The sequence below is a fragment of the Falco cherrug genome, chromosome 3 (genome assembly GCF_023634085.1).
Source record: "Falco cherrug isolate bFalChe1 chromosome 3, bFalChe1.pri, whole genome shotgun sequence".
Classification (NCBI taxonomy): Eukaryota; Metazoa; Chordata; class Aves; order Falconiformes; family Falconidae; genus Falco; species Falco cherrug.
Genome location: NC_073699.1, coordinates 115,920,098 through 115,947,175, shown reverse-complemented (window position 1 = coordinate 115,947,175; position 27,078 = coordinate 115,920,098). Strand labels below are relative to the sequence as shown.

Sequence of the window (27,078 nt, the reverse complement as noted above, 5' to 3'; positions counted from 1 at the left end):
TCGGTTTCTCCTTCTAACCCCTTTCCTCCCTAAGCTGTAAAGTGAAAACTGCAGCTTCACCAGACCCACATACCCTGGCATTGCTTCATTTCAGGCCAGAAAATAACAGCGAGTCCCAGTTCAACAGTCAGCAGCCTCCCTCTGGGCACCCCAAGGTCCCTCGGTGGACCCCCAGGCTGCCGCGACAGCCATGTGCAGCACAGGCGGTTCTCACAACCCAAGCTGTTGCTGGCTCCAGCTCTTCCATCGCAGCTACTAATCCCAGGCGCATGTAGGCACTGGCATTTACCTCCTGTCAGACAGCAGCCTGCCCACCGAGCGCCATACAGCCAGCGTGCCAGGCGCTGGCAGGAGGCAGCAGCGCAGTGCCTGTCCCCAGGTGCCCCTGACGCAGGGGGCAGGGAGGGGAGCTGGTGCTCAGCAGGTTTGAGGATGCAATTGGAACGGCTCCTTGTTCCCCTTCCTGCAGCTACAGGAGCAAGCTGGGAGGTTTCCTACGGCCAGCCGCAGCAATGCCTGCCTTCCCTGCAGGTAGGGCCGCTCCCGGGCACGGAGCAGGGACAGGACATATCCTCACAGTGCAGGGCTATTCCTTGGGGTGCAAGGCAAGAGGGAACTCTTTCCCCTTTTTGAATCACAGCACAACCCCAAATGCAGATCTTCGAGCCAGCCGTGACCCACTGGGATGACATCCATCCACCAAACACCCCACGGCCTCGGCAACACGAGCATCTGCTTGCCAGGTCAGGCAGGCAGCACGATGCCAACCAAAGCAGCACTTCAGCCATCACACTGATACCCACAGAAGGATTTTGGGTTCCCTGGATCCTCTCCCAGGCTTTATAATTATTATTTTGAAATGAGGCACATTTGTTCCCTGGCAAGGGAAGCTGTTTAAAATAAGGAACTCTTCCTTGGCATCCCATGTTCCTCTGTTCCTTCCGGCCGGGCAGCTGTGCCATCTGCACATCGTTTCACAACAGATTAAACCCCCCTCCTCCCTAACGAGCCACCATTCCCCTGATGATCCAGAGCTGCTCTGTGCTGCAGTGAGCCCCACCGTCCCCCCGGCCCCGCCAAGCCTGCAGGGACCACATCTGTGCCGTGGTGCCAGCTCATCCCTCCTCCACCTGCGCAGCTGAGTGGGGAAGGTGCCAGATGAATCCAGCTCCAATGGGAGAAGCAGCTGCTTTCACAATCCCTCCTTAAGGATGGGCACTGAGTCAGCGACCAGCCACGGCCACACACAGGTCCCCAAGGGCAGGACTAGACCTCAAATTGCTACCTGAGCTGCTGGTGCTGGCTTCGGCATGGGCCAGCCCAGCACTGCAGAGGCCGGAGGGTTCATCACACCCAAGGCTCCATGCAGGTCCAGCAGCACCATTCCAGCAGTGCCCAGGCAGCTCTGTGGGGTCTCGGGTGCTGGAGTGATGTGGGAAGGAGTCTGGGTTCTACGTTGCCTTTGTGGCAGCAGCACCGATCTCTGAGCAAATTGCTCTGTGGCCTTCAGGTTCGGGCATGAGGGGAAGCCAGGAGGAGGTGGGAAGCGTCTGAGCTTTCTCCCAGTACTCTCCCAATGTCCAGCCACCTGCATTTAGGGGCCTCCTGGTCTGGATGCAGTTCCTGATTTACCCCCACAGGATTTTTCTTCTGTCTCTCATCCCCCCGGAGCCCAGACAAGTGCTGAGCACCACAAGGTAGCCCTGGTGGGGACCTCTCCATGGGAGGGGAGGTAAGAATTCCTTTTCCAGGCACAGCTCATGCAAACACCGTGAACAACCGGCCCTTCCAGCACACCGGGCAATTGCCCATCTCAGCATATGCCAGCCCTGGCCAGAATAAGGTTTAAAGCCACACAAGCAGCGAGAAGCCTGCAGCAAATCAGTTTTCGCTTGCTAAGTACGTTCAATCATGAATAAAACACAAACACTGACAATTAAGCATCTCTCACTTCTTCCCCACAGGCCCCAGGATCCCATCAAACTGGAACATTCGCGTGCTGATGTGAATTCAATGTTTTAGAGCCTTTTTGTAAGGCCCTAAAAATACACTCACACGGGCTGCATTTTAATTATGCCTTTGATTTCACTGAATCTCAGGCATTTTTTGCTCCCTGCTTTCTCCGCTCAGTATTTTTAGAGCACTGGAAAGCTCATTGGTACCAATCTGTTGCTGGGATCCTGCTGGGATCCTGCTCTGAGTGCCAGGCCAGCATCCCACTTTGGGGTGCAGGTGATTAATAGAAAGAAATGCTCTCGCCACAGGGGTGATGCCAGGCAGGGGCAAACAGGTCTGATCCCAGCTCTGTGCCTGAATTTCTCTCCCAGAGGAAGAGGGATGTTGCAGCAGGATGCTGGGTGATGAAGATGCCTAGCCATGAATGCATCTGGGGGCAGCGGGAAGGGTAATAATTTTTGATAATAGCCATAATACCAATACTACTACCAATTAAAAACAACTTTAATAACCCCCAGGCTCCTGTTCAAGGTCGCTTTGGTAAAAGGTTATTTGCCGAGCAGGTAGCTGTGCTGCTTGCCTGCTCAGGTACCTACTGCTGCCACCCACCTGTCCCCAGATGTGGTGACCCTGCTGGAAACTGGAACTCATCTACCACAGTGGTTGCTGCAAATCCTCTGCCGCCTGCACAAACCCAGGATGAGCCAGGAGGCATGGGGGGCACAGCAAGACCCCCAGCGCTCCTTCGTTTTCCTCTGTTAAGCAGCAAGGACTTCTTGCTGCAGCAGAAGGGCAGGAAACAGCACCTGAGAGGTCCCTCTGGTTGGGAGGGCTGCACCAGCCGCACGGGAAGCGCTTCCCTAAGAAGCAAGGAGCAGTCACTGAGAGGCAGTGCCTGCACCAGGCGTACGAGTCTCCCAGCACGCTGCTGCCTGCACACCCTGAATAAACAAATGATGTGGAAGCAGAGGGGATGAGGCAGCTGGTCTCTGGCACATCCATGTCTGGAGGACAAGCAGAGATGTGCAGGAGTGGACAGGCAAGCACATGGAGCAGCTTTTCCCATGGAGAAACACCCACTGGGTTTCAGCTGGTTTTCCTGAATGCCACCAGGGGGGAAGCCCCTTGAGACCCCACTTCCCTGAGAGTGACCCACAACCCCCAAATCACCAGCATGGGGCATACACAGTCACCCAAGTTTCTTCCCTTGGAAAACAATCTCCATGAGAGCAGTTCCCCTATCAACAGCATCAACCACCACCGAAACTATTAAAAGCAAGACAAGTTGAGTAAACATCAACCCCAAGAGCTTGAGCAAACAAGGAAAAGGAAATCCAGAAGTTAATAGTTCCCATTAAAACAGCTTCTCGTCCACATCACGCACCATGGCTTGCATGTGCCCAGCAAAGCGACCATGGGGATCGCTCTCCACTGGTGGTCAGCTCTTCCCTGGGTTAGGGCAGAAAGGAGCTGGGGACCGGCTTTCCAATTTTAGCCGCAGCCTAAGCACTTGAAGGACAAGGGGAAATCATCATTCTCCAAATTAAAGGCATTTTGGACAAGGAAAGCTGTTGCAAGGTGATGCCTGTGCTGCAAAATTTTACTCTGCAGTTTCTGATCACCAGTTGCCTTCATTTTGGTGTCAGCACATTTGCACAGGGCCATTTCTACCCAAGTGCAGGCCACCAGGAATTTTCCTCCACTAACTTCAGCGGTGCAAGAACCACCGGTGTCTGTTGGATTGTGCAGCAAGGCAGATTATTTCTCCCCCTTGTCCATAAAACAAGCTTGTATTTTGGAGGCTGTGGAAGCTGAACGAAGACACCCGAGCACGGCCCCAGCACTGCGAGCCATGTTCAGTCTCCAGATTTTGCAAGGCCCGATCCTTACCCCAGCAAACACAAGGGTTCCCATTTCAGCTGCGAAAGGTTTGTTCCCACCCTACCAAGGGGGAGCCAGGCTGCTCTTCTCAAGGCCCTGGCTGCTATCAGATGCAGTGCCATGTAAATATTTACTCCCAACCAAACAGCTTGGGAAAGACTCTGACCTACGTGTGGTTTTTTCCTTCCTCGGCTGTATCTGGGTTACCGCAGCCCTGGCGCATGGGCCGGATGCTGTGCCTGGCGTTACATAAGCTCCATCCAGCAGCATTTGCTCCTTCACTGCTTAATGACTCAAAAGCCACCATATCTGATCTATTTCCATTCTCAGCCTGGGTGGGAAGAGCCTGAAGGGATAAGGAGGAAAGAAACATGGAGGGCAGGGTGCTGGGCACCCAACCCACACCCAGCACACCCACCCCGGGGGACAGCTGCTGGCAAAATGAGCTGGGTCCCCACAGCAGCATTTGCCTGAGGCGATGCTTCCTGCGCTGCAGATAAAGTAGAGGTGATCTACATGCCCCGAGCTGCTCACAGCAATTTGGAAACCCTTCCTCAAGGCCAGAAGGGGATGATTTGTAGCTCTCAAACCAACAGCAGCTCTTGAGGTGGCTCCAGTACTGGGAACCTACTGCAAAAGGGAGCAAGGAACATTCCCCTTTGCTCAGCCCAGTCTCATCCCACAACAGAAAGCTCTGAGGACCACAGGCTCTGTGTCCTACAGCATCTATATGGTCCCCTCCCTCCCCGCCCGATGGCATTTGCCTGTCCCACCCATGCAGGACTTCTTTCCCTTCCCATCACTTTGGTCGCTGCAATACAGCTCCATATGGCATGGGACCAAAGTCAGGCTTAGTCAGAGCTCTGGCAGCACTCCCCTAATTTTAAAGACCTCTCTCAAAGCAGTGTGGAAGAAACGTTTTAATCAAACACTTCAAAAGAACACATGATGGAAGAAAGGAGGCAAAACCTTCACGCATTTCCCTGCTCCAGGCCAGGTCTGGGAGACAGCTATATCTCCCACTCTGGGGACATTGCTGGATTTGGAGCTGTAAGAGTCCTTGCAATCCCCATGGCCCTGAAAAATACTGGTGTTAAGAGGTAATAATAATAATAAAATATTAAAAAATTTAAAATATTGTTTATATATACCTATATAAAAATATATATATAATGTCAATGCTGGAGGTAACTTGCACCATAAGGTAGTGTCAGCCCTGGGGACTACGGGAACCCCCAGGCCTCAGAGCTGCCATGCACTGGTCCCCACGAGCCAGTCCCCACAGCTGGGATTGCCACCAGCCATCACATCCTCCCAAAGCTGCAGGCTGAATTTGGCTGGGGTTAACATCCCCTCCTTTCACAGGAGTAAAAGAAATATGAAGGAAGAAGGAAGAAAACACACTTGGTGTTTGAGCTGGAGCCTGGTAAACAGGGAGAGGAAGGAGGGAGGGGAGCACGTGGTGTGGCTGGAAGGGCTTGGCACGTTTACGGTTAAGCGGGATGCTCCTGCAGCTTCACCCTGGCTTCCCAAGCGCCCACGCATGGGGAACATTGCAGGAAAGCCAGGCTGCTTCCAGGAAGAGCCTGTTAGCTAAGAGGAGGCACAAGAAACGAGAACGGTTACAAAAACGCCCCATCCTCCCAGGCTTCACAAGTTTATTAGAGCAGCTGCAGGCTCCAGCAGGCAGGCGGCAGCCCCGAGAGAGAAATTACACAATTATTAACCAGGGATTAGATAGCTCTTCCACCCCCTGGATGATTTTTTCTGAAAGGAGGTAGGTGGGGGGGTTAGTAAGCCCCCTGGGTGATGCTCGTTGCAGCCCTAGAGACCCACGGGTGCTTGTTTGGGCTGCAGGGTAGGACTGAGCAGCTGCGTGGCTTGGGTGCATAGCATGCTGCCGTGCTGGAAAAGCCCTGGGAGAAGGCACAGGGTCCGGGAAGGAGGTGGCGAGGGGGAGCAGGCATGCTCAGAAGGGCTGCCCTTCTGAAGGACACTGCAGAGAGCACTGGCTGAAGGAAACGTGCTATCTCAGCTGCACCAGGGCCCCTCCAAAGGCCACTTTAACCCTTTAGGATACCAGTCTGGCAGGGTCCAGGTGGGCCATACAGAGATGCAGCAGCCCTGTGTCATCAGCAAACCCACCGACCTGGTGGCAAGGGATGTGGGCAGGTGTGGACACCCTCCCATGCTCCCGTGTGACACAGGGACCACGGAGAACCCTGACACATGGATGCTTTGGTGGATGAGCTACAAAGTCACTGATGTGTCACCAGCCGTGGGGACTAGTCATCTGCAAAGCCGTTACCCAGCACCACCCCCTTCTTTCTCTGCTTACCAGAAACAGTGGGGCAAGGAGGAGGGCTGGGACTGGGCTCCAGGGTCTGCAAAGCACTGAGACCACTGTGACCTGGCTTTCATGCTCTGCGTTTTGGGGTGGTAGAGGGTCAAGGATGTGGCGCTAAGCCCCAGCAGGGTTAAAGCTCTGTAAGGATGGTGACGCAGGAACAGAATGTTTTGCAACCAGCTCCCAGGGGAAGATCTATCTCAGGCTCCCAAATTTTGGCTACAGCTTCTCTCCATTTATCCCCCTTCCTCCTAAAAAAGGTGCTAGATTTCTCTCTTTCCCTGCCTGACCATCAGCCACTTCTGCAGCTGCCCAAAGATCAGCCAGGCTTTGCCCATTGCTGGTGGCCTCCAGCACAACCCTTGTGGGATGTCTCATAGTGGCTCGAAGCACGTCTCAGCCCTGCTGTGCAGTCTCCCTTGTAAAACGGAGCCAAATCCATCGACCTGCCTGCAAAGACAGGGAGTGAGAAGCCTGGGGAAGGGCGTGCAGGAGAGCTGCCTGCACCCAGCACTGGCACAGGTAGCAGATGTAATGGGGAAGTCTCGAGGGAAGGGGATGAAAATTGAACTTGCTAGAAAGGAATTAAATAGCTGGTGATTTACACCTAAAAATAGAGCGAGGCCATGGCTCATGTCACCCTGCAAGGGGCGGTGGTAAAACCACGATACTTAAATTACATCCATTGCGTCTCACAAGCTCCAACGTCACCACCTGCCCTGAACCTCCAGCCCTACCGAGCCCAAACGCAGCTCGCTCCAGCAGCCGCTCCACTGGGACAGCACGTGTGGGGCCCTGCCGCACCTTTGGCTTCATCAAACTCTTTTCTGCTTTACCACAGAGCAGGCAGGGTTTTAATGCAGGTCCAGGTCTCCCGAGTGCTCTCCCGCAGCTCTCTTCGGACTGATTTCAGTAATTTGAGTTAGTTGGGGCAACCTTTAGAGAAGCATCCAGCAGCCTCAATGTCCAAAATGGAAAAGCTTTGATTTTTTACCCCAAAATGACATTTTCTGGTTAGAATTTGGTGGATTTTTTTTAAAGATACAGGTACAGAAAGAGCTCTTAAGCAAAACAATTTCCTCCAGATCAAACCAAATGTTTCATTCAAGCCTCATTATTTTCGTGCCGCTAATTACGAAGAAAAGCCAAGAACCAGGAAGGTAATTAATTTATACTGCTTTTTGTGACTCACTGAGTTAATGCAGATACCACACGGGCCGCACAGCCGGCATTCACCCAAACCTTGCTCTGGGCTTGGTGTGCAAAGCAAGCACAGGGAAGGAAGGGAAAAGTAAGACATCCAGCTCTAATTTCGGGGATCACTCTTCTGCACCACAGCCACCCAGGGGCAGGGGGCTGTAACCAGCCTGATGCTCAGGACTCGGGTTAAAATCCACGAGCATCCCTGGGTCCCCACAAGGTCTGTCCACCTAAGGCAAGGTTCCCAGCACTGCCTGGCTGCGATCGTGACCAACTCCCAGACCTCAGTTCTGAGCTGGATTGCACACAACACCCCTACAAGTCACGTCGCTGCAGTCAATAGCCATTAAGATCCGTTGCTAGTTGCCGAAGGTACGGGTTTATTTTCTCTCGGTGCGACATTACCATCCCCTTTGCCTACAGACTTTGCTTAAACAGCTGGGTCCCACCTTGCAGCTGCTGAATTGCTCCTTGTTTTCCCTCTCTTCCCCCCATACTGCAAACAAACTGGGGGCAAATGGAAAGAGTTTCCTGTGATAGGAGACCGGGAGCCGCCTGGTACAGCCTCTAGCTCACTCAATCTCATGTATTCAGCCCTAACGCCTACAGCGAGGCAAGCCTGCATGAGAAGGTGACCTGCCTGGACCCTGCCTGCTTTGCAGAAGATAACAGTGTTGATAGCATCGGGCCAGCCCACAAATGAGTCAAAACGTGAAAGCTACAGAACAAAAAGCAGACATCAGGTACCAGCATTCAACAGCCGCGCTGCAGCTTAGCCAGTCAGGCAAGGCAACCGATAACTTGCACTGGCCTGGCCCTTGCAGACCTTGCAAGGACTCGTGCAAACCAGCTTGGTCAAGCTCTTAAAGTACAGGCACATTAACAAAAGCAGGTAACCCTGTTAGTGCAGCATCGCAGTGTCAGGGAAGAGCCCTTCATCCCATGCAAAGGGCAGATGGCTTCTTGGCATCTCTATTGCCAGGAGAGGCTGGTGAGGGGGTTGCAGCAGGGCTGCGATGCCTGACAGTTTCCCAGTTGCACCATTCTCCTGCAGCAGCAGTTTGCAGCCAGTTCCCCTGGCAGGCACCAAGTAAATCTTCTGATGGGAGGGGAGACAAGTCTACACCCTGCACCCCTGAGGCAGCTGCAGAAAGCAGACATGCACTTGCCTTTCCCAGATCTCACTGTCCCCTGGGGACCTTTGGGAAGCAAAGCCCATACCCCAGAATAGGATAAACAGAGAATAAGCTGCAGCCAGAGCCTTCCTCCTCAGGAGGATGCTGACAGCTCCCCACACCCCGCGCACATGAGGGATGGATGCCAGGACATCAGCAGGAGCGATGCTGGTCTGGCACTCTGCAAGGTCAAGGGGCCAAGGAGAAGACAGTTCAGAGCTGGTCTGCGTACAAGGCTGTGCTGTTTCACACCTGGAGCCTTTCAGAGAGCATTTATTTAAAGCCGTTTCACACATTTTAACTGCTAGGATAAGAAACAGTCATGGGGACTGGTGATAATGGGAATGGGTCCGGCATGCTGTCAAACCTGCCATTACAGCCAGGAGGGGAGGGTGAGTAGGTGGGTACCGCTCGCCGAGCTGTGCTGCCCGCAAGCCCCTGTGCAGACAGCCGTAGTCACGGCAGGGCAAGGGCAAAGCCTCTTCTGGTACCTCAGTGCCGGCAGCAACCAGCAACCGTCATGTAGGAATGTGCCTCTAATCCTCACCATTGTGCCAGGGCCCTGCCTTCCACCTGCTCAGCACCCCCCAGGGCTGCTAGCTCCACAGAGGGCTGTACCAGCCGTGGCAGGCATTGCCTGGCTCCACAGGGATGCAGGGGTGCCAAACTTCACACCCTGTCAACGCAGCCCCTCCCAGCCACGGCCAACGTCAGCAGAGAAATACCCAAGGATGATGATGGCACTACTAGGAAAGCACAACGTTACCCCTTTTGTGTAGGGCTGGATTCAGAGATGCAGAAAGGTCCCAAAAAGATAAGCAGCCTGGGGAACACAACCAAAGGCGTCGCTGCATCCTGCAGCAACTGGAGTCATGAGCTGCATGCAGATGAGCCCAGCTGCCTAACTGCCCTGACACCCCCCCAGAAGCAAAACGCTCCCCTTGGTAAGGGAAAGCTCATTTTCTGCACCCAAAGCCCTGCTGGAAGGTCGCAGGGGAGGAGGATGCTGCGCTGCAGCCAAGTGAAACGCAGGTGTCGCGGGACGTTGATGGCAGTGCTGCAGTGCTGCAAAGCGGGAGGAGGATGCAACAATCCCCGACGCGCAGGAGTGCTGTGAATCATCTGCAGGCACCCTGGATATCAGCCTGCCAGGATGGGCGGACCCCCCTTGCAGAAAGCCGCTGTTTACACTTATAAACAAGCTGTTTACGCAGCCCAAGAGAAGTTCAACGATAACACGGACAGATCTCTTCCTTGGGGCCCAATCCAGGCTCAGCACAACTCACCCCTCCAGCACAAAGCTGGGGAAGGGGGTGCTGCTCCTTCATTTGCAGTTTGCCTGGTCAGCTATTCCCCTATCCAAAGGGGCTGTGTCCCTCTCCCTTCCCAAGCACCCAGTATGGGACAGCTCATGGAAGCCCACCAAAACCTTTGCATGGTCCAACACCCACGCCGGGTGGTTGGTTAGCTTTTCCCTGCAGCTCTGCAAACCAGACAGCAAATGTTCATGCCGCTGAGCCTGCAACTTTGCAGACAAGCGCCAAACAGCCAGCAGCAATTCCTCCCAATTAAACCTTGCTGCCCTGACCCAGAAGGTCTGGTCAGCCAAGCGAGCCAGCGACAGCCTGAGTGCTGCCTAATTCTCCCCCTCCTCCCCCCCAACTCTATAAGATACACTAATTAATCAAGATCAACCCAAACTAAACAGTTGGCTCTGCTGTGCTGCGTGGAGCAGCTTGCAGCAAACTCTTAATTTGGGCGCTGGCATCAGTGGGAAAGAGACTCGCCCTGCTCCCCATCTGCACCGCTCCAACTTACGTTTCCATTTGCCTTAGGCTTAGCTTTCAGTTAGGCTTAGGTTTAGAAACCAGCCTGCCCAGGGTTCCAGTCCAGCCAAGACCTCCCTACAGAGCTGGCCCTGACCTGGGGCACCCACTGCAAGAGCCACGTTTGGGGGAGACCCGTGTCCAGGAAAACCTCCCAGAAAACTTCCCTAAAACTGGCAGAGAAGTGCCAGGTTGCAGCTGTCCTCACAGCAGGGCAGGGCAGGGCAGGGCAGGAATGTTCCCTGCCTCCCTGATTCACCTGCCCCTGATTCAGCTGGTGACTTGCAGGCCAGCCCTAAAAAGCCCATTTTTCAGAAAGCAGCAGCACAGGGGCAGGCTCTTGGCAGCTCACAGGGAGCATCCACGCAGGCAGATGTCCCCGAGGGTTCACACTGTGGGAGATGATCATCACAACAGCAGGCTTTTGGGACCAATATCCTGCTCTGACCAGGCTGGGATGGACCACAGCCTGTCCCTTGCCCAGTGGCACCTTGGCTGGGTTGAGAGAGCGCTGTGGAACGCTACGGGGAGGACAGGGAGGACAGCATCTGCCTCCCGGGAAAAGAAGGTGCCCATATGCTACCATAACGTGCCGTGACGGCAATCCACAGACAGGGGCATTTAGTAGAAACACTTGAGTATTTTTTTTTTCCAACAGCAGGGAGAGCCGATGCAGCAAAAGCACGTACCCTCATTTTATCTCTGAAGCACTCACAAGAAATTAACAGATCAATTGGGAGTCTTTTGTAGAGCTGGTATTAATTTCCTCCCAGCTGTAAAAAGGAAATGAGAGACATAAGACATCAAATGGACTTGCCCAAGTCCCCAAGTGAATGGTGTGAGAGCTGGTGTGAGAATCAGCAGCTCCCAATTTCCAGTCCTATGTTTAGATAATGCTTCTCCTTCAAGCCAGAAGAAAAGCCAAGGACACTCTGCAAGAAATGCAGATATTAAGAAAGACCTAATTGCTATTAAAGACTGATAAACCTTTGGCACCTTGGACTGTCACCCAACAGCTACAGCATTTCAAGTAGGGAGGAAAACATGGAGCCAAATGGAGATGCTGCTGGAGCAAGCAGTGGTGGCATGGGACACTTCAAGGTTTGGTCCCAATCACATCTTGAAGAAACCTCTTCCAGATCCAGCTGTGCACAGCTGTGAGCAAAGCAGCTCTCCTCCACCTCTCTCCAGCTCCAGAGCTGCCCCATGACAAAATGCTGCAAAACCCAAGGTTCTCCTCTGAAGGAGCTTGGAGAAACCAGTCAAGGGTTAGGCGCTACGTGCCAACCTGGCTATTAAAAGTCTCCGGTGACTTGCGGGTACTCTAGTGACCTCGATCCCCGCTGACTACATTCCTCTAACTGGCACATTACAAGGCCACTCCCAAACCACAGGTTATGATTAGCAAACCTGTTTAAAGCCTTCAGGCATGCTCCATGCACAGTTTTTCTAAGGTGGGACCACATGAATATTTACCAGCTTGTGACATTCACTCAGCAGGAGCTGGGCATGCAGGTACAGAAGCACATGGGGACAAACTGCCACGCAAATTTCTGCTGTTGCTGCTCCAAGACTCATTTAGACTTTTTTCCATCATCTCTGGATGGGTGCATCCCACAGCCAAGCCAGTAAAGCTGGGCTCTTCCTGGCACAGGCCATTTACCCTGGAAAACCAAGTCTTCTATAGGACAACAGCATCCCCATCTAGGTTCAGATCCTTCAAAAGTATCAGAACAGAGACAGCAGCTGGACTTGAGCATTTTGAGGAGGCCTAATAAGAGAAGGTCTAGAAAAATTGCTCCAGCTCCAGGGAAAGGGGCCAGGAGCTAAACATAACTCCCAGCCACGCTCTTCCCAGATTGCTTCAGCTGTGACACTGGATGCCACGGATAGCTAGGCTAGGAGGGGTCAGTGCGGCATGTCTGCCTCAAGCTGGGAGATTTCTATACTAAAATCCTCCCAGTTACTTTCTGCACGGTGCAAAGCGAAACTCCATGCTGCTTAATGCAGATATTGAATTGCTCTGGAGCAGAAGGTACCCAAGGCAATGTGAAGAGATGGCACCTGGTCACCCAAAATAAGGCTCCTGTTGCTCTCTCAACTCCTGGCTCTCAAGCACATGGCAACACATTTAATGCATGGTTCCTGCTGGCCCTTGAAGCCTCAGGAAGAGTTAAAGCTGAGCCAGCCCAAGGTGACCACAGACAAACTCCGCAGGCAGAGCAATGCCAATCGCCCTTCCCAGGAAGGGCAGATTTCCTACCGGGAACACGGGCAGGAAAGACAAACAAAAGCTTTTCAGGAAATAACCTGTTGGTCTCCACTCTGACAGGAGGGAGGAGGTAATTGCAATTATCACTGATTACTACCGGGCTTTGCAAACCAGACAAAGCAACACCCACCACTCAGCACACGCCGGAGGTGACTTGAGAGCCAACGCAGTCACCTTCACTTCTTCCCCAGCTTTCGGCACGAGCTGCCAGCACGCTCTTACCCCACTGGCTGAGCCCAGCATGGCGAGAGCCTGGAGCTGGAGAACCATCCCCATCAGATGCCATTTCAGGCTTCCAGCATCCCCCCTCAGCCAGAACGCAGGCGATGCTATTTCACACCCAGCCAAGCTAACAGAAGAGCTCCTGGGAGCAGATGCTCGCACTCCAGGAGAGAAAGCACCCAGGAGAGAGAGAGAGAGAGTAATGCACCCCCCAGGGATGGAGGCTGCCATGGGAAAGCACTCCCAAGGGAAACTGAGGCACTAGCAGGGCTGGATACACCAGCTCTTCTCTTTAATGGCCTGTGCATGCTTAAATCTATGCCTGTGGCACTTCTGCTACTAAAATCTCCAGCAGCAGGGTGGGAAGCTGCCTTCTCTCCAAATCCATCATTAAGATTTCGCATGTCATGACTCCAAAATGCAGAATAATTCCAGGCACTGAAAAAAACCTGCTGCAAAAGGGAGTCTGCTTCTGCAAATGTGTGTCATGCAGGCTTGATAAATAGAGGTGAATTACTTCCCTACCAGCACCTTCTATTAAGCAGAATTTAAGAGCTGTCCCTTGAGGTTGATTGTATTGCGACTTTCTGGAGACAAAGACCACTGATCCTATGACGTTTATGAGTCACCCTTGGGCAACCCAAGGAAACGTGTTTGTTCTCTTCTAATTACAAAAAGTACTTTGCCTTCTCCAACCTTCCGCTCAGGGATCTCAAAACATCACCCCAACCTTAAATGAGCCTTTGGTCAGTCCCGCCCCTATCAAATCCATCACACAGGTGGGTCAAGCTGTCTTGGGAAGGAACCCCAAGCTATGGGGTGACGTATCACCAAAGGTGACACACCACCAAATTTATTCTCACTACTCCACTCCAAGCAATGATCAATCTTTGATCTCGCCTTTTCTGACAAACACACAGCAACGTGTGTGTGCATGCCCATCTGTAAAACTTTTAATTTCATTTCTTCCTTCTCAAGCAGAAACACATGTGTTCTGCCCGAGGAAAGGCAGAAGAACAAAATATGACAAGATAGCCATCCCTCAATTAACACACAACTGGAAGACATTGGAAAATTAGAAAGATAAGCAAGATATAAACCGCCATGTAGAATAGATGGCAATCGCACAGCTTGCCTAAGGGGGTACATCAGTTGGCACTGTGAAGTGAGAGGACCAAGCACCGATATTTGGTTCAAGTCACACCATTGCCACAGTTTCCCTGCTCCTCTGCTATTCCCTTTGAAGCCGGCCAGCCCAGATTTCAAAACACCGAGGTCGTTATCAAGCCTACACCAGCAGCTTTGAGCCCTGATGGGCAAGAAGAAACTGAAGACGACCCAGGCAGGCCAGCAAAGCCAGCGCAGGGGAGAGGTGTAACCCAGCTCCATCTCTGCTCAGCAAGGCTGTGTTTTCACAGACTGTTCTGGATGGATATCAGTTTTTATTTGAACAAATTAAGCCTTGGGGACCGAAAGGAGGAAAAAAAAAAAATCAAATGTTTACGAGGCAGTTGCAGTAATTCATCCTCATAATTGTTTACTTTTAAAGTTTCCTCTCTCGGTACCCACAGCTCCAACGATGCTCCAGCCAAAGACCAACTCCTTCACGACGCAGGGACAGTCTCTACAGCCTTCACTACCTCTGCAGTCTGCAGCCAAAACCCAGGACTTGCATGAGGGAAAAGGGAAAGGGTTATGCTAATGAAATACTCTTTTGCAAGCCTAACAAGCTTCTAGTTTATACAAATGCCATTGAGATGTCTGTCTGTCTTCTGCAGAGGAGAGGCTCCAGTCCCTCGGTGCCACAGGTTTACACACTTGTAACCCAAAGAACGACCCTCCCCCCTTCCCTCCACCACCACCCATTTTCCCCTTCTCCCACATATAATTCTCAAACCCTGAAGGACTCTATTTAGCCATACTAATTGCAGACAAAAGACGTGTTCTCCACCCCACTAATTCCCAAGGGAACGCCAGCACCTCTGGGTATCGTGCATAAGCCACGGCTGGGTGCTTAGGCAATTTGGGACAGAATACATGAACCAAACAGGACAAATATCAGCACGTTCTGCTCCCACCCCACAAACCACCGCAGCTCTGTTGGAGGGTTCAGGGGAAGGACAACTTCATGGCATCTCCCCAAAAGTCAGGCCAGCACCCACCTGCTGCAGGACTCAACAAGTCAATGCCCACATCCCAAATTCCACCTGCAGACACTGCAGGAAGCCAACCCATCCCTCATCCCCAGTATCAGGTGTCCAAACCTTCATTAATAAATGGGATGAAACAACAGCTTCCGTTGCTGAGTGGCTTCAAGGTCCAAAAAGCAGAACCAGGCACCGCTGTGGGTGACAGGGTCCCTGCAGGGAGCAAAGCCATGGCTGCAAACCAAGTGTAATTCTGCTTTAATGGACATTAAGGCTCACCAGGGAGGCATGGGCTGTGATGACAGACATGTTCAGCTTTTCCCACTCCATCAACCATCCCGTATTTCACAGCAGGAACCTTTCACTCTTCCAGCCCTAATTAATCTAACGGTTTTCTCAGATCCATGGAGGGAACAGTTTGGATGGTTTTTTGCTCAGACACCAGCAATGGGCAGAACAGGGAGGGAAAAAAAATGCCATGGCTGTTCCTTCTGAGATGGCAAAGCAGAGAGAAAGGGAAACCACAGCACGCGTTTGGATCATTCCCCAATAAGGAAGTGGGAACGCAACAAGTCTGCATTAGAAGAGACTGTTTAAATTATCATGGCAATTTACACTTTTGCGGCACCAGCTGAAAACGGGGAAATGTCTGGGGTGATCTCAAACCACACGCCACTTTGGTACCTGCAGCCCACACATGAAATAAGCTGGGGCTGCCACTTGTGAGCGGGTAGGTTTTAAGACAAGCGTTTCCCTCTGGCTCAGCAACAGAATCCGCATCAACCAGTCCCATGGTTCCAGCTGAAACAGCCCATGAAACCTCTGGAAGCCCTTCCCACCAGCCAAGCTTTGCTGACAGAGAGGGACTTTTCACAAGGGCATGTAGCAATAGGAGAAGGGGTAATGGCTTTAAGCTGGAAGAGGGTAGATTTAGATGAGATACTAGGGATAAATTCTTTACTGTGAGGGTGATGAGGCGCTGGACAGGTTGCCCCGAGCAGCTGTGGGTGCCCCATCCCTGGCAGTGTTCAAAGCCAGGTTGGACGGGGCTTGGAGCAATCTGGTCTAGCAGGAGGTGCCCCTGCCCAGGGCAGGGGGGTGGAACTAGCTGGGCTTTAAGGGCCCTTCCAACCCAAACCCTTCTGTGACGGCCATCCCCAGCGAAGCCTGCCCAGCACAGCCCTGCCTGGTGCTCTAGAGAAGCCAACGCTGCAGTGGCAGAAGGGCAACAGAGATAACCTCTGGCACGCCCATCCTGTATGTCAGACACACGTATTTCCAACATGATGATGAAGGCTGGGGTGACACACATCTTTCCCATCCCCTTTACAAGCCTTTCAAGTCTCACCGCAGTGGTCTCCCCATGCTGGTGGCTTTGCTCTGGCGTGTTTCTGCTGCATCTGGTCTCAAGACCCACTTCTCACATCCTATGCCACCACAACACGTTTCCGACCCTGCTTATCACCCCTTGCCCAAACAAACCCTTGAGTCCCTCAACTCACAGGGACCTCTGGGATGACCCCTCCAAAAGCCCTTGTTTCAGGGGAGGGATGGGGGCTGCTAAAAGCATTTGACAAGCACCCAAGTTTTTAGCACCCAAACCTCGCTGCCAGCCAGCTGTCACCAGCCTCTAAAAATGTTTCTCTGGCAATTTTAAAATTGTCCCTGTTCTTTTGTGCACAGAAGCCACCCTGCCATGCCCAGAGCCTCTGTGAGGCTCCACAACCCCACTTGCATCTGTCATGTCTTGCTCTTCTCTTCCCAGCTCCTATCACCAGCCCGCAGGCACCGGGAACTTCCTTAATCTTGTTCCTCCCCAGACACCTGCAGTGATGGGGACAGTCGGTACTGCCCAAAGGCAAGCACTGCTGCAGGAGCAGCACTGAACTCCAGAGCCTGACACCAGGATACCCAGTGCCCGGTGCCCGGTAAACCAGGCTGAGATGTGTCACCAAAAAACCCTCAAAGCAGCAATGTGTCCCCACATAACACACTGCCACCCACAGCTCTGGGCTCCCTTTCTGCTCGCTTAGCACAGACTCTTGCTTTCCACCAACCAGCCCCACAATCACACGGTGGTGATTTTTCTGGAAGCACCAGGTTGGCGCTGGCTGCCGTCAGACGGTCTGGAGGGAGGGGGAACACCTCAGACAACTTCCCTGACCCAGACACATGAAAAAGCTGAGCGCTGTGAAAGAAGGACAAAGAGACAGAGCAATGACTCAGTGATTGCTACAGGCTCCAATCCCAACCGGAGTACGGCATCAGGCAGCTAGCTAGTGTCTTAACGCGCATCAATGAGCAAAAGCAGGGTAGGAGAGCTCAGCCGTGAAGTAGTGCCTTGCAGGGACCCTCTGAGCAGTCTCTGGCATGGACATGTAAGAAATCAAGTCCCCGTGTATTGGGTCTGGCTGAGATGGAGTTAATTTTCCCCATAGCAGCTCTCATAGTGCTGTGCTTTGTATTGGTAGCTAGAAAGGTGGTGATAACACACCAGTGTTTCGGTTACAGCTGAGCAGTGCTCGCACAGCATCAAGGCTGTCTCTCCAACACTTCCCCCTTACCAGTAGGTTGGGGATGAGCAAGATCCTGGGAGGGGACATAGTCAGGAAAGCTGACCCAAACTGACCGCAGTGATATGCCATACCATATGATGTCTGCTCAGCAATAAAAGCTGAGAGAAAGGAGAAGAGGTGGGGGCATTTATTACTAGGTTTGTCTTCCAGAGCAACTGCTACACGTACTGAAGCCCTGCTTCCCAGGAAGTGGCTGGACATCGCCTGCTGATGGAAAGTAAGAATAAATCTTTTGGTTTGCTTCCATGCATGGTCTTTGCTTTTGCTTTATTAAACTGCCTTTAATCTCTACCCATGAGGTTTTTATTCACCCCCTGTCCTGCTCAGGAGGGGAGCGACAGAGTGGCTTGGTGGGCATGTGGCATCCAGTCAAGGTCAACCCACCACATCCCACTACATGCTTGAGCTGCAAGTTGGAATGGCCAGAATGCTCCAAAGAAGCTGGGAAGCTCTCAGATGCTGAAGAGCCATTTGGTGCAGACAGACGGCCCCACAGACAGACAACAGGGCATGCTTCGATCAAAGGCAGCTCCTAATGCAGGATGGAAATATGACTGCTGTGCGTTTCCACTTCAGAAGGTAAGGCCTGAGATGTGCTTTGGAGACACAGGTAACCCCAACTCTTCCCCAAGGTGGATAAGAGCTGGCAGCTTGCAATAAAGCTCTGGCTACCAGGCCTCAGCAAAGGGACTGCAAAGGGACCACTGTGTCCACACAGCCAGCAAAGGGACTGATAACCACAACCCACTATTTACATTCCTGAGTCACTCCTTCCCCTGAAATGGAAACGCGTTTACAGTTGGACCTGGATCCCACTGAACATCTCCCGGAGCCACATGAGCCGAAAGGTCAGTCCGCAGAGTCAGGAAACCAGGTTCTTGTGCTGAGAAATCCCCAGCCCTTCCCTACCGCTCCTCAGGGCATGGCGCAAAGGAAACCCTTACAATATCCTTGCAAAACCTTGGACACAGGCACAGAAGATTTCTGATTTGGTTGTTTTACAAAGGTCTGACCTTCTGCAGCTACGCAACAGGTTGAGACAAAGTCTGGTTGCAACCCTCAGCCGCAAACCCTTCTCCACTTTTACTGGCAAAGTTGAGCCACCTCCAGATGTGGTCTGCATGCAGCTGGTGGGGCTTTGGAAAGGCATGGTTGTGGCTATCCCTCACCCCCTCTTCTCCTACACAGTCTTAAAATACCACGTGAGTATTAAGTAAAGCAGCCAGCACCAGCCTTCCCCTTCTCTACCAGGATTAACAAAGCAGAAACAGCCCACACCCACAGGACACCCTGGGGTGACAAGTCCCTCTGTCCCAGAAAGCCACCCCCTGTCAGGTGGTAAATCCTCCAGGAACCAACATCCTTTGAGGCATTTTACAAAAACTACATCAAGAGAGGAAGGGCTCAACTCACACCTTTGATCCTCCAAATTCATAGTTAGGGCTGCTGGGGAGAGGGAAGGGACAACGCCGGGACTCATTTAAGCCTCAAAAGCTGTTTAAAGCATCAAGAGTGACGAGGGGAAACTGAACAACAGGACCAGGGTCAGGCTGCATCTCCTGGCCTGGAGAAGAGCTCTGTAACCACTTCGGAGTTCCTCTACATGGTCACTCCGCAGTATGCTAGCAGATGACACCCGTAAGCCATTCACAGGGTTGAAGACTCAGTTTCGCAGCAACATGTGGCTCAATCCCCAGCCCTAACCCAGAAAAGGGGCATCCAGAGCTGGAGAAGCCGGGGAAGGACAGTAAGGAGGTACTGAGCTGTCATGCACAGCCCACGCTGCACAAATTCCCCCTCTTGGAGAAAGGATGTTTGTCCCCTGCACCACAGAGTTTTGCAGGGTTATGGTGATGCATCAATTAAATGCACACTAGCAGGAGAGGTGGGGAGAGAGGAAGCGCCACAATTTCCTGTTCTGCTCATCAGCCCCCTTCCCCTCTACATGGAAACTGGATGCTCCAAACCCTCTCCAGTTAGGAAGCCTGGAGATGTGTATGCCTCATCTTGCCATCACAGGTTGTACTGCACACGCTTGCAGCGGTGCCTGGTTGTGTAAGAGCTATCCCTGGGTGAAAAAAAGCATATTTTGCTGCTCCCGAATGACATCCTCTGATCCAGGGTGGTATTGACGGGGCCAGTATTTAGACACCGAGCAGTGAGACATTTTTGCAGGTCATGCACAGAGGGAGCCTGAGTATTCAGCTGTACCAGCAACTTGGAAACTACGTGCCAAGACAACATGAACAAGCAACGCTATCCCCTTCAAAACCCTGGAGAGGAGGCCAAAGAGAAGGATGCCCCAGGACTGCTTTGCTGTTGAAGCCCCTGTTAGAGGTGTAGGTAGCCTAAGGTACGGATTTTGACATAATCAGCATCCCTGGAGCTCTGCAGAGCACCTGCCATCTCCAAAGGACCCTTGCCAAACTTGCAAGGCAGCTCCTCCTAAAATATACCCCTTAAACACGCAGTCTTGCATAATACTTTTAACACGTAAGAACCGACGGTGCTCAGCTCACCGCCAGAAATAACTTTTCCTGCAGCACAAATGAGTCCTAACTTCAGGCAAGGGTGGCAGAAACAGCTTCACACAGCAACCCAGTGCAGTGCCGATGACAAAGGGTACCTGTGGGAGGGGGGCAGCCAGCGGGCAGTGATGCCCCTGTGCCCCCCACCATTTACGTCCCTGGGGAGCCGCTTTCTGCTGCCCATTCTGGTGCTTTCCAGCAGTGGTTTCTCAAAGCACACCCCAAGCAGGGCCGCAGGCCAATGCTGTTAGCCCCTCCTTTCTTTACCAGCTTCCGCACAGATACTTCTGATTTCATCACTCTTTGCTCTCCGAGGCAGGACTGAAAACGCAGTGCAATAGCCCCAAACAGCTAGCAGAGGTCGCTTAGCATGCACTGGGTAAGCCCTCGGAAAGGAGATTTCCTGGCTGTGTTTCCTATGGCAAGGTACCTTCTAGCTGAACGTGCCTTAGATCATTTTGGGCAAAGCCAGGAAAGGATAAACCCCACAGATCTCACCTAGTTCCACTCTGCCCCAACCACTTGTCTCCCAGACAGGCAGGAAGCCTCTGGGTCTGAAGTGTTTGCAGTCCTGCGCCTACACGTAAATAAAACACCCAGGAGGGATTGTGAAAATGGGGCTTTACCTGCCTACGCACGCTCACAGCAGGCTGGGAAGGGGATGAGGTATTTTTAGGAAAAGCTGGGCAGGGAGGATCTGAGCTCCTGGGGGTGTCTCGGACCCCACCAGGCCAGGCCAGGGCATGGTCTCCAACAGGCACCAGCTTAAAAAAGCTCCCAAAGCAAGATTTCAATCAGCAAGCTGGAGCACTCCTGTTAGCATTATTAAACCACTGATGGTAACTGAGGAGCAAAACGAAGGAACACAGAGCTCCCTTCCCTTCTGTCACCCACTTTAAGGCAGGGACAGGCAAACATTTCACCTGCCCTCTTGGCTTTATCGCCACTAATAGGACTGGGTCCAGCTCGACCTCTGCACTGCTGGAGGCTGGGTCCAGCACGCTGGTGCCAGTGAGTGTGGAGCAGTTACATCACATCACACGCTTTGGGGTAATTCGCTTGGTATTGATCCAGCTGCAGAAGTTTGGAAAACACTTTGTCACCAACCCCAGTGACTGATGCTTTCCCAGAGCGAGTCATTGTAACGGGTGACTTTTCCCAGCCCCCTGGCTCCGATGCTGTTATCTTTAATGCAGGAATCCTCAGCACGTTTTGCAGCAGAGGCAGCTGCCTACCCTGGTTTGCTGCGGAGTGGGAGGAAGGGGAGGCTGAAGCACTAGATTTTTAAGTGACTCTTCCAAGGTTACAAAAGGCATCTGTGGTTGAGAAAGGAAGCAAAGAAACAAACCAAACGCTTCCTCCCTGCTGCTGCCTGAGTGCCAAAGGGAGGAAAGCAAACCTGGTCCAAGTAGGAGATGGTCAGGGGTCAGGGAGCACCTTCAGCCCCGCTCCTGGAGAGCAAGATGAGCAAGCCCGTGCCAAGCAAAGGGGCTGGGGTGCCACTGCCCTGCCTGCCAGGCTGATGCTGGAGATCCAAGGTCGTGGGGAGAGGGTGCCTGGGGGGTCGCGTAGGATGTGCAGGGGAATTTGCCCTGGGATGCTTGGGGGCATCCCTCCCTGGGATGCCTGGGGGACCCTCCTTGGGATGCTGGGGGCTGCCCGTCCCATTCAGCCAGGGGGTCCCACCCTGGGATGCCTAGAGGGCCCTCGTTGGGATGCTCAGGGTGCCTGCCCCATGAAGCCGGGGTCCCTCCCCGGGGGTGCTGGGAGGTCCCTCCAGGGTGCCCTCCCCCCAGGACCCCCCGCCACTCTGCCGACATACCCAGCTTCATGAGGCAGGCCAGGAGGATCCAGAGGGAGATCTCGAAGGGGATGCGGACGTGGGTGTAGTCGATGCCCAGGACGGGGAAGGCTTTGCGGGGCTTGGCGTGCCCCTCGCCCGAGCCGTTGGCCGGCTGCTTGTTCAGCGGCAGGATCTCCTGGGCCGAGGGGGGCGGCGCGGGGGTGAAGCCCCCGATCTGGTCCTCCGGCAGCCGGGCCGGCTGGCCCTGCGGGGGCTCGGAGCCCAGCGCGGGGTTGGCCTGCAGCCCCAGCAGCAGCAGGGCCCAGGGCAGGGCGCGCAGGGCCGCGGCGCCCATGGCGGCGGGGCGGGGGGCGGCGGGGGGGCTCGGGCGGGCGGCGGGGCCCGCCGGCGGCGTGGGGCAGGAGCCGCCCCGCCGACAGCCGGAGCGCAGCTGGGGCGGCCGCGGCGCCGGGGCTCATCCCACCGAGCGGCCGGGGCGGCCGCGGGGAGGAGGCAGGGGCGGAGGCAGCGCCTGCGGCGGCGGGAGGCGGGCGGGGGGGCCGGGGAGGATGGGGCGGCCTGCGGGGCCCGGGGCCGCTGCGGGGAGGGGGATGCTGCTGGGGGGGGCTGCAAAGCGGGGTGCAGAGGGGGTAGCGGGGGTGCTGCTGGAGGGGGCGGGCTCTGCAAAGTGGGGTGCGCGGGGGGAGCTGGGGGTGCTGGTGGAAGAGGGGGTGCCCTGCGAAGTTGGGTGCAGGGGGGAGCTGGAGGTGCTGGTGGAGGGGTGTGTCCTGCAAAGCGGGGTGCAGCGGGGAGCTGGGGGTGCTGGTGGAAGAGGGGGTGCTCTGCAAAGGTGGGTGCAGGGTGGAGCTGGGGGTGCTGGTGGGGGGGGCCCTGCAAAGCGGGGTGCAGAGGGGGGAGCAGGGGTGCTGGTGGAAGAGGGGGGGCCCTGCAAAGCGGGATGCAGAGGGGGGAGCTAGGGGTCCTGGTGGAAGAGGGGGTGCAGGGCAAAGGGGTTGCATGGAGGAGGGGATGCAATGCAAGATGGGGTGTGATGCCGGGGGGTGCAGTGCAAAGGGGGGAGCAGAGAAGTGGGAGTGTGCTACAGCAAGGTGAGATCCAACTATAAAGGGGATGCACAGAGGCAAGCAGTGGATGAGGGTGCAAGCCTTAGAGAGGTGCAAGGCAATATGGGGTGCAAGGAGACAAGGGGGTGCAAGGCAAAGAGGATATGCATGGAGGCACAGGGTGCTAATGTTGGATGCAAAGAGGCACGGGGCGGGGGGTGAAATGCAAGGAGGGGTGCACATAGATGGAGGGGTACGAGTCAAAGAGGCCCTAATGCAAGGGCAAGGGAGTCCGAAAGAAAGGGAGGGAAACAGGATCTGCAGACTGGCCTGGCAGGTGCCCGCTGCTGGAGGGGTGCAGTGGGGTGACACAGCAACACACCATGCCCAGCAGTGTGGGAGTGGCAGGGAGACCTCAGGTGCATGGCCCAGCCAGGCCTCACGGGGCCAGCAGAGCAGCCACCTGCCTCCTCTGTGTTTGAAGCTTGGAGAGGGACAGCCATGGTCTGCTGAGCCTCAGCGGTGGGATTTGTGGAGCAATGACTTCTAGGGGGATGGGCCTGGTGGGCATTGGCTGCTATTCTGGACCAACATGGTGCTGTAACCTCATCTGTGCTTGTTGGTACCATCATGCCCTTTGCATGGGTCAGCAGCGTAGTCTGAGTCACCAGGAAATCTGATAAGGCTCTAGTAAAACCACTGGAGTAGTGTGGGGGGGTTGCTCAGCACCGTGTGACTGGGCTCAGCCACCCTGATTTCTTGGCTCTGCTACCTACTTCCTGAGTGTCACGTGTGTGTGACTGGAGCAAGCAGAACCAGCGGGAGTTTTGAACTGATTTATTAGTTAAACTTCAGGGGGCAGAGGAGCCTTTTGGTGAAGATGCAGCCCCTAATCCTTGGAGTACTCTGCGGGGAAAGGCATAGGCCCTTGACATGTCACATGGTAGCTAAAACTCGAGCTTTGAAGGTTACACTTGCTGGTTTGCATTGGTTACATTTTTGTTTTAAGATGGTGTCAGCTCCCAAAGTGCTGGTGGTTGGACTCGCTCAGGGCAGGCTGCAGGGAATGTGGCCTTTCACCTTCCTGGCAGACAGGAGGGGAGCGCAGCAGCCTTGCTGCAGCTCTTTGGTGGAAATCATCAACAAACGTGACCCGTCAATTAAAGTGAATCATCAACGTGAGCAGGAACCAGCTAGGTGTGTCAATTCCTCTCTTCCGCTTGGTTATGTTCTGGATAGTCAAATTAATCTGTTTTAGCAATTAAACAAGAAATCCTGAGCATTTCTCATTTTGAAAGGGCTTAGTCATATCTGGGGGAGAAGCCTGATCCTAGACGACAGCAGTTGGTACTCGATTCAGCTGAAGCAGGACCGTGCACTGGCAGCATGCAGACAACTAGACTTGTTCAGGAAAAAACACTGGGGGGGGGGGGGGGGCGGTGTTTTCTTTCGGGAACGGTTCCTAGAAGCTAACACTGATACAATATTCCCATTAAATAATTGAGTCAGATTTTTCTGCCTCCTCTTGCCTGGATCAGTCACAACCTTAGTGGGTTTGTCTGAACCGGGTATTATATCTTTGCCAATGGGGGACGCAGCATCAGATTAACTCTTGCTACTTTGGCTGGTACATTCCCAACTTGCTTGGCTGAATGCTACTGGCTGGACAAGGGCCTGGCAACCTATTGAACTCTGCAAAGGAGTTCAGTTGGTGCAAGTTCTTGACAAAGTGGAAAGATATTCCTGCTTCCTCCGGATTGGGAGATGAAGACCTGGAGACATCCAGTTAAATCTGTGTTCCCAAATTAATCCATCAGCATTGCAGCACTCTGACAGTGGCAAATATCCCAAACAGGGCCTTGAGGCTTGAGCTGCCTTGGGGCTTTTTGCAGTTATTTGTGTCTTCTGTGTTAGGAGAGCAGTCCAGTTACCTCCAGCTTTTCATGGCCCAGCTGAGATGCTCGCCGTGATTCTTGGAACTTGCACTGGGAGGGAGTGTAATTAGGATTAAGCTTCTTAACCTGCAAAGGGAGAGCAATACAACCACATGAACAGGCAGAGGGAGCTTTAAAAATGTCCCATCAAGCAAATTACATAAGTTACAATACACCAGAGCTTACCCTGTTGTATCTTGGAGAGCAAAATCAGACTGTGTATATAGCTAAATTCATAATTGTCTTCCTTGGCCCCTGGAAATACTTCACACCTCCTGCACCTTGAGCAGCTGTGCAGCTTGGCACCTTCTCTGACCTAGACACCTGCATTCCCCCTGCTCGTCCAGGCCATGCAAGTGTACAGAGCTTCATAACCCAGCACATGCTGCTGCAGTACCCAGCAAATGCCCAGTTATGTTCACATGTAAATCATGCAGAATTTGGCCTTTGTATTAAGAGAGTCCTCTATGAAGCTTTGCTATTCTGTTGTAGCTTTGATCAGAGGGTCTAAATATTTTCCAGCAGATGTTAATCTTCAAAAGCTAAACATCATTTACATTGCACAGGGAGGTAAACTCAGGAAGATGCCAAAGGGAAGTGTTTTCTGAAGTCGTGCAAGGAATCTGCAGCAGATTTGCTCAAAAAACCCAGGAGTGCAGATCTTGCTGTATATATATGGCTGTAGCCCACACTGGCTAGAAGAACGTGTCTGTATGTTTATAGTCCATTTCTATATTAGACCCAGATCTTTCTTTCTCATCCTCTGTGCATTTATTAGATAAAGATGAACTGGGGGGCACCACTACCTCTCTTCCCGTTTACACTTTGCCCCTGTTCCCCCATCCCCGCTTGTGATTGCTGAGCAAAGTGGGTGCAGGTCAGGCTTTCTCTCTCAAATGATTTTCTTTTTCTATTGTCTACCCCAATAGACAGCACAGTGAAGTAGGAAGTAGAGGATGCACGACTCTGAATTTTATTTCAGCTGCTCTAGTCCAACCACTTCAACCTGCAGACAAATCCTGCTCCAGCTCCAGTGCTTGCTGGCCAGATGTCTGCAGGACAAATGGTGTTGCTTCTCTCTCACAGAATAAGATCTGTCTATGAACCTGTGTACGTGCGTGCTGTGACTATGTAGCACGGGGTGTAAAAAATAATTTTTGTGTGTATGTTGTGTTCTTTTTACGCTGAATTTTCTATTTTTTCTGTGTATAGCACAGATCAAGGACAGGCATTAAAAAATGCCTTCTGCATGACTTAAATGGTTTTCCCTCAAACACTGTAAGAAAGGCAAGTCCAACTCTCAGGAAATTTCATCCCTTGTTCCCCGTGCCTTTCTTTGGACTGAAAACCCCACAGCCCTGTTTCAAGAGGATACTCTCCAAGGTGATGTTTATCCTGCAGGAGGTCAGGTGCTGGGAGGAGGATGCCTTGTTTACATTCCTCATCGTGCCTCCAGTTCCCTTTTAGATTGCAGGCAGGAACCTACAGCTCTTGTCCTTGTACCCCTGGTCCTGCTTGGCTTCAGTCACCATTACGTCTGTCCGTCACCAGCTTGGAAAAAAATCAAGCTCCTGTGCCCCAATTTTCTCTCCATCAGCAAGTAAAACTTACATGTCAAGGGCATCCAAAGCCTGCCTGATTTTCTATGTAGAGCTTTAGAACCCCATGAGGATGGCATCTGAGAAAAGAAGATAAAACCCCATTGTAAGGATGATAGTGATGTATCCCAGTTATTATTTGTTTAATTAAGAGTCTGGACAGATGCAGAGGCAACAATTAACAATTATCTTCCGTAAAGAACTTTGACAACAGCTGAATAAGTTAATAGGTTACGAGATGAAGACAAATCATTACAGCTAATGGGTGATCTGTCATTTATGAGTCTGGAGGTGTACGGGAGAGTCCTCACGCTTCCATGTAATATCTGATTTAAGGGGCTTTTTGTTCCTTCTGTTAACACAGAAGAGGCAAGTAGCAATTTTCTTTTGTTGTGCAGCTGGGATTATCTAGGAGCCATGGAATTAAGTTTTAAATCAAAACTGAAGCCATTATACTTTATTAATAGACTTTGGAATGTTTAATTGTGGAAATAAATTATGGAGGGATGAATTAATAACTTTTGATTTATTTTACACACACCCTCTTTTCAGAAGGGTGTGTTAAGATA

General features: G+C 52.8%; 1 protein-coding gene across 1 annotated transcript in view; it reads right to left on the bottom strand.

Moving 5' to 3' along the window:
- Window positions 1-22,409, bottom strand: part of SLC9A1 (solute carrier family 9 member A1) — a 31,515-nt gene extending 9,106 nt beyond the window's left edge. The window contains exon 1 of the mRNA XM_014284587.3: window positions 21,953-22,409. Within this exon, the coding sequence (XP_014140062.3) occupies window positions 21,953-22,268 (316 nt within the window). The 5' untranslated portion in view covers window positions 22,269-22,409. The remainder of the gene's footprint in view (window positions 1-21,952) is intronic.
- Window positions 22,410-27,078: the final 4,669 nt, after the last annotated feature.